Source organism: Mus caroli, unplaced genomic scaffold (assembly GCF_978045245.1).
Source record: "Mus caroli unplaced genomic scaffold, Mus_caroli_1 scaffold_2, whole genome shotgun sequence".
Classification (NCBI taxonomy): Eukaryota; Metazoa; Chordata; class Mammalia; order Rodentia; family Muridae; genus Mus; species Mus caroli.
Window position 1 is genome coordinate 15,295,114 of NW_028227257.1, and position 7,570 is coordinate 15,302,683.

Consider the following 7,570-nt stretch of genomic DNA (forward strand, 5'->3'; position numbering starts at 1 on the left):
CCACGTGGTTGTACCTTCTGTAGTGTTTCATGATAATGATTCTAACTTTAATCTATGATGGTCCAATGAGATACAAGAAAGTGTTTTATTATTTTGAGTTTGTTAAAACTTGGTTGGGAGCCTAAATCATGATCTGTCTTAGAGAAAGTCCCATGGCTTTCAATGATGACTATGAACATCAGTTGTGTAGATGTCTATCATCAATATTTAACCTGCAGTTGTTTAAAGCAGAACTTTGTGAATTTTCCTTTGTTTAGATAATTTCACGACAGAGCAGAGTGGGGCTATTGAAATTATGTGGGTCTTGGTTTTTTATGGCCAATGCTAAAAATATTGTAAAGGGAAAAATAAAATAAAAAATTATAAATCATTCCAAAATGACAGAATTTGACAGGGGTATTTCAGGATCCTATACAATTAGAATCTTCCAAGCATATGTGGAAGGCATCATTACTAAACCTATGGTGGTTCCTGCTGTTTCAGTGGGTATTCTGTTCAAGTTGAGGGCTTAGCTGCCTTAAGAGTCAGTTCTCAGCACTGGGGCTGCATTTGCATTATAAACTTGCCTCCTTTGGGGTTCCAAAGCCCCGTGAATTTTCAGTCTGTGGATTTGGCAAATTACCACCCACACTAGAAGACTTTCACCCAGAGACAACTAATTTCTAAGCCATGGGGTGACATCTGAGAATGTTAGAGAGTTGGGGTGGGGGGAGTAAACAGAATGAAGAAGTCTGCACTGAAGGGGAGGGTTGAGGAGTCAACCCTCTCTCCTGCTGTCAGAGCCATCTTTGCAGTAAACATCCCTTGGCAGATGGAAGGCTGTGAAACCAACTGAGCAACTGGGCTCAGAGAACTCAGACTTGCTGTGCAACAAATCATAGGTGGAACAGAGGGCTCTGTATGGCTGAGCAACCTGCCCTGTGCAAGCGCATGGCTCTCAGGCTCCACAGTAGTTCAAAAGGGTTTCTCCATGCCAGAAGTTGGCAGAACTGGCTGACCACATGCTCTTTTATTTGCAAGTTTTATTTTTTTAATGATAAAGTTTTAATAATTTTTTAAAAAATAGAAAAGTTTTTATTTAATTTTTTATGTTTTAAGATTGTAATATAATATTATTCCAGGTACCCACAGATAAGTGTAGCTCTCACCACTGACCAAAGAAATTTCTCTTTGCAACAGACAGAGACCATCACAGAATAACCTAACTGAATCAAAACAGGGAGTGGAGGCTCATTCTAACCCATACAGCAAACAATAACTCCTGCACCTAAGATAAGGTTTAAAAGTAATTTCTCCTCTGCCTTGGGAGTATAATTTGTCTATACTTACGACAATTATAAGACCTTATTTCTGTCGTGGTCTTCAAATTTGTCCCAAGGGTTTTCTTCTTCCATAGAGCACTATACCAAGATGGTTGTCATCAACATGTCACTTCTCCCCTATAGATATAGATATCATGGATCTTGTATTTGTATTTATCAATACTGTGCCTTCATGGAATACAGCATTCTATGCCTAATATCACTGGGATGTGTTTATACAAGGAGACAGAATCTCTTTGTAGTTTTAACTGGACTTTGCTGGATTTTCTATGTGAATACCATGAGCTTTTGCGTTGCATCTATATTTCTTGCTCAGACCTTAAAGGCACAAATTTTATTTTTCAGCCACTAACAAGAGCCATTTTCTAGACTCAGTCTTCCACAAGTCATCTTGCCATAGACAAGTTCTTACTGGTATGTGCTCAAGGGAGGTGCATGGAGTAGTGGAGAAGTGAACAAGAAAAGGAAGCAATTGGACTTCTTGGTAATGTCAAATCTTGTGACTGGCATCTCTACTGAGGGACGAGTTATCTTCAGGCATAGGACACAGAGATAAGATTAGGAGGAGCTCAGAGCTCCTGATGGTGAGCTGTTGGATGGCTCTGTGCCTGAATCTTTGTTCTTCCCATGAGGCTTTACCTTGACCGCTTCCACACAGCATTCTTCCAGGTAACTTAACATTCAGACATAGAATGACTAAAAATACTTTTTCCCAGCCTTCACTTGCATCCCCTGCAGGGCTGGGCTGAGTGCATGGAGAGATGCCTGATGGTCTGCATGGGAAAGCCGAGGCCTGCCTTATGGACCACTCAGGGTCTTCTCACAGATGCAGGAAATGTCACGTTTCCAGGAAGTGGACAGGCTCCCACTGCATCCAGTCTCAGTATATACCCAACACTCTTCTAACACACGTACCAGGGAGGGCAGACATAAGAAGGGACTGGTGGAAGGGTTTCTCATCTGCTAAGGAGTTTTTGCTTATTAAGCAGGTAATGGGGATTTTAGGTGATTTCAGGAAAATCATGAAATAAGGAAGCCAGTTTCCTTTCTCCATGTATCAACAGGCAAACATGGTTTCCAGCCAAAGATGATGAATTTCTTCCATACTTGAACATTCCTCGGCAGCTCCCCTCACTCTTGAGATGCAGACACAAAGCTGACTCTACTGAATACAGAGATGACAAAGCCCTCTTGAACACATCTCTGCTGCTCTCCTACCAGGAGATGGGGGCACTCTGAGACTCTGAGAGTGTCATCAAAGCTACTAGTGACAAGAAACCCAGGTTAGGCATTTTAGAGTTATTTGTATGCAGGTATACCTCGATTATTTTTGAAATTTTCTTTGGATTCCATAAACTCACGTTCTTTCCTCTTTGCTTTTCGCCTGAAATATATCTGTGTCCATCTCATATGAAAAGAAGCAAAAATGCATAGTATTTGTTTTTGATGCAGGACACTGTGGACAAGAGCCCACACTTGAACTACTAAATCTTGGCCAGGCCCTGGTTACTCCTGTGATCTCTGCCTTGAATTTCTCCTGGAAACATCATGTGATGATCTTGAGATGACAATAAAGCTTTAAAGACCTTCTGGGGCAGTGGGGGTAAGACAAAGTCTCTGACATCCTGTATTTCCAGTCTCTATGAATGTTTACAACATCTCCTACTGAGAAAAAGGGAGAAGCCAACAAGCCAGATAAGTAAGGACAGACAATGCCTTTTGTGACTTCAGCCACCTTTCTGCACCCAGCAAAGAACATATAAATGAGGAGATCAGCTGAGCTCTCAGTGAAGGCCCTTCCTGGTAAGATGAAGTCCATCTTCTTCAGCCTTTCTCTGCTCCTCCTTCTGGAGAAGAAAGCAGCCGGGATAGAACTCTATGGTGAGTTCAGGGAGCAGCCGCAGAGAGGCACTCAGGGAGAATGTCCATAAGGATGCTCTGGCAGTAAGAGAACCCTCCACGGGGTGATCTTCTGGATGGACTTTGTCTTCTCCACCCACATCCACATGCCTGGGTACAGCAGTGGGTTGATGGGGGATTCTGGGATAAGACTTGAAAGGGAGCTGTACAGATAATGTAACTCAGATTCTTGTCATCCGTTAGCAGGTGGAACAAAAGGACACTTCCTAGTAAGAACATCCCCACTCATGTTTATTGGGAAAAGCCAGTTCCTCTATGGGCACAAAGAACAGGAAGAGGCACCTGAAGAAAGCATCTTTGTGCAAACTAAGCACCATGCATATGGCCAGGATGCTGATGCTGACATGGGAGAGGCTCTCAGTTCACAGGAACTGACAAGTTTAAAGGAAGACATAGTTTGTGATGAAGAAGATGAGCTTGCCCAACAAAAATCCCAGCTGCAATCCCAGTCACAAATAAAATCACAAACCCAAGTAAAACCCTATGCAGCCCCACTGAAGTCCCAACCAGGCCAGCTAAAGACCATAGGGCAGGTGAAGTCACAAACCATGCTGAAATCCCAGGGAGCCCCTCCGAAGTCCTACAAAGCACGCCTTAATCTGCGAGAAGACATTCCTCAGCAAATCAAGGGCAGAGGATATGGCCTGGCTGAAGACCTGACCCAAGTGCGTCAACAGCCAGCAAAAGTTCACAGGCTCAAAAGAAAGCACAGCCAGTCCAGGAAAGCAGCAGCATTCTACCCACAGTTCCGACACCGCTCTCGGCCCTACCCTAGGTACTTTGTGCAATTCCAAGAGCAGCTACAGGGCAGTGTTCATCACACAAAATCTTTCTACCCAGGTCCTGGGATGTGCTACTGTCCAAGAGGAGGGGTGATTCTATACCAAGATGCCTTCACTGGATAAGACATTCGTTAACCTCTCAAGAATTAAGACACATTTAGAGGTAAGTGTCTTAGCAAACGGGAGAGCTGTCTGCCCCAGTGTTTCTAGGTGGTGCATGGGGGGCTCCCTGTGCCCGCAGTGGGATTGGTAGTGTATCTACAGCAGTGGATGTGCTGAGTTGCCCACCTTATGGAGGTGAGCTCCATCCCCTGCTGAATGAAGCAAGTACCTGGTAGATGCAGATAAATCTACCTGGGCTGTCACTGTGTCTCAAATCCCTCTCCTTAGTGAGTAGTTTCTATACGTTATTAAATCTTTGAACATGCATCACTTACACAATCATGTAAGTTTAAGATGTATTTTGGTAACTTCTTATGCTTTGGATTCATAAGGCTCAGTTTCTTGCTACATTGTTACGAAGTGTTATTGGTTTTGTTCCCCATACCAGTTAATGTTCTTCAAGACTGTTTAGGGTACACTTGTCATATGAGGTTTTTGCAGCATCTTTATTAATAGGCAAGATAATTGAGCCCCAAGAACCATCCTTGCTTATGATGCAGGGGTCATGAGACTTGGGGTGCTAGGGTGCTGAGGAATCAGTATAATGGGGTGCTTGCTATGTCAGGAGAGATGTCTGAAGCCTGGGGAGGAAAAGGGGGTGCTACCTTCATGTTTTCACTAAGGGGCACTTTATGTGAAGAGAAGGCAAGCAACAGAACTGTGGGTCCAGTAGTCAGTCTTGCCAGTACCCCAAATGGCTGGGAGTTGATCGAACAGACAAGGGACCTGGTCACACTTGTCCCTGTCTGGCAGCACTCACTGACCTGTGTTACCATCCATGTCCTCTCTCCATAGGAGTCACCTGACCTGTGTGGACTGTGATGTCCTGAAGATGTTGACCACCCTGTAGTCCTCAACACCTTGCACGGATGCCATGACCCACTCACACATTCCTTCCTGAGACTTTCTAATGTTGGAGCAACCTCACACAGGTGCTCTCTAATAAACAGAGCCTTCCTGACATTAGTTGCTTTAAAAAGAAAACATGTTTTTTTCAATTAAAATAGAATATATTACTTTCCCCTGGTCTTTTTCCTTCCAACCCCTCTCCCTTACACTTTTCCATCTTCTCTCATGCCCCGCAACTGTCAAGTTCATATCATCTTTGTCTTTTAGTATTGCTTTTAAATACATATATATGTATGTGCATTCACAAATATATAAATACAACTTGCTGAGTCTATGTTGTTTTTGTACATGTGTTTTGGGGGATGACTGCTCTGAATTGTACAACTAGTTATGGGGCTCATTCCTGGGAGAGGCCAATTCTTCTCCAAGAGTCCGGAGTTGCCTTTGCCCCTTGTTTGGGGAATGGGAGCCTTGTGGGTTCCCCTTTTGTTTCAATATATACATTGATATTGCCGTCTTCTTGGTCTTGTTTATGAGACAATTTCCAGTAGATAATGTTCCACTCCCTCACACAATCCTTTTGGCTTTTTGCCTCCAATGTACCCTGAGCCTTAAAGGCAGCAACTGTGTGACGTAGGGCTGGAGTCAGGAAGCCCCACTGATCTCTGCACTCCTGCAGTTGGGGTTTCTGGGGTGGCCTCCATTTGTTTAGAGGTGCTTCTTTAAGAGGCAGTGGCAGCTCAACATCCTTGTGGGTATAAGGTTAAGGTTGAGGGGAATTATGTTGGTTTAGCAAAATGGTGATAACTCATTCCTTTCTAAGTTCTATGGCCTCTGGAGTGTTTCATAAGTTCCCAGAACCAAACATGATTTCCCTCCCGTCGAGTGAGCCTAACTCTGACTACACATACATTGGCTGCTACCAACATATGAGTGCCACTTACTGCATCTTTACAGAGGACAGATGCTGGTCCTTGCTGTGGTTCACGGGTGTTGCAGTAAGGCAGGGCTGCTTAATTGCTTCCTTCCCTTGGAAGTTCTCATTTTCTGGTGCCATGGAGGCCAAAGCGAAAGGCAAGAGGCCTTCAGGTAAGAGCCAGCTCAAATTATCTGAGGCTTGCTTCCTAAGTGTGCAGTGTCTTATTCTACTCCCAACCCCTGAAAGGTAACTAAGGCTTATAGAACAACATAAACTACATCAATAGTTGACATTGTTTTGGAAGTGACTTGGACTTCACAGACCAAACACAATTAAAAAGTGCTTCATGTCTGGTACTGAAGTTTTCATTATTATATGGTTCTTATGGTATGCACTGTCAACCCAAAGTGGCTTAACTTCCTTTAAGATATATGCACACACGTGTGTGTGTCTACATACATATGTATATATACATATATATATATGTATATATATATGTATATATATACATATATATATATGTATATATATATGTATATATATATACATATATATATATGTTGTATAATTTTAGGTAAACTTGAAATAAATGATTCCTTGAGGCATTAGCAAACAACTTTGATGTTATTTGTTCCTCATCTCTTCCCTTCAGTCTATATTGACCACTGTCCCCATCCCTCCTCTCCATGTCATCTGTAGCTTCATGTCATCATAGGAATCTGCTCCCCATTTTCCCAACCCCCACTCCATGTCATCTGTAGCTTCCTCTTTTCACCCAACCCATCATCCTCCACCTAAGACTCCTTCATATGTCCCTGGGTTTCCCAGTTATTCCATGTTGTATTCTTACACCTGAGGATTTGGAGCTAGGAACCACACAGTGCACACAGTGTTTGTCTTTCTTGATCTGGGTTAGCTTGTCCAATATAATCTTTTCTAGGTCCATCCATTTATTTTCAGTTTTTGTGATTTCATATTTCTGCACCTCGGAATAGCCTCCCATTGTGTATATGAAACACATTTTCATTTTCTGTTCTTCTTTTGAGGGATACTCGGATTGTCTCAGTTTCGTAGCTATTGGGAATACACTGGCTCTGAACATGGCAGAACAAGTCTCTATGGAGCAGGCTGCTGAGTCTTGTGGGCTTATGCCCAGCAGTGGGATAGCTGGGTCACTTGGCAGATTTGTTCTTACCCTTTTGATGATTCTCTATACTGATTTCCAGAGTGATGGCACCCGTTTGCATTTCCACCAACGATGAATAAAAGTTCTTCTCTCTGCACATATTCTCATATCTACAGGCAAAACCCCAAAAAAGACAGAGAGAGAGAGAGAGAGAGAGAGAGAGAGAGAGAGAGAGAGAGAAATACATAAGGAAAGAAAAAACTGAATATCTACATGTAAAAGTATAAAATTAGATCCATGTCTATCACCACGCACAAAAATAAGATCCAAGTGGATCAAAGATCTTGATGAGGCCAATACACAGTTAAGGGGTATGGGTGGAGGGTGGCTTATAAATTGCCCATGTTTCAACAAATAACCCCCCATATTCATTCAAGCAAACTTAATCAAGCTCAATGGGTTAAAAAAAGAAAGAAAGAAAGAACGACAG

At 42.8% G+C, this 7,570-nt stretch overlaps 1 protein-coding gene across 1 annotated transcript; it reads left to right on the top strand.

Annotated features, from left to right (window-relative positions):
* The first annotated feature begins 377 nt into the window (after nucleotides 1-377).
* Nucleotides 378-5,126, top strand: LOC110286693 (seminal vesicle secretory protein 3A). The gene is given in 5 exon segments (XM_021153256.2): nucleotides 378-396; nucleotides 3,032-3,087; nucleotides 3,089-3,203; nucleotides 3,429-4,187; nucleotides 4,982-5,126. Coding segments are annotated over 4 exon segments (909 nt in total). The 3' UTR covers nucleotides 4,148-4,187; nucleotides 4,982-5,126.
* The last annotated feature ends 2,444 nt before the right edge of the window (nucleotides 5,127-7,570 follow it).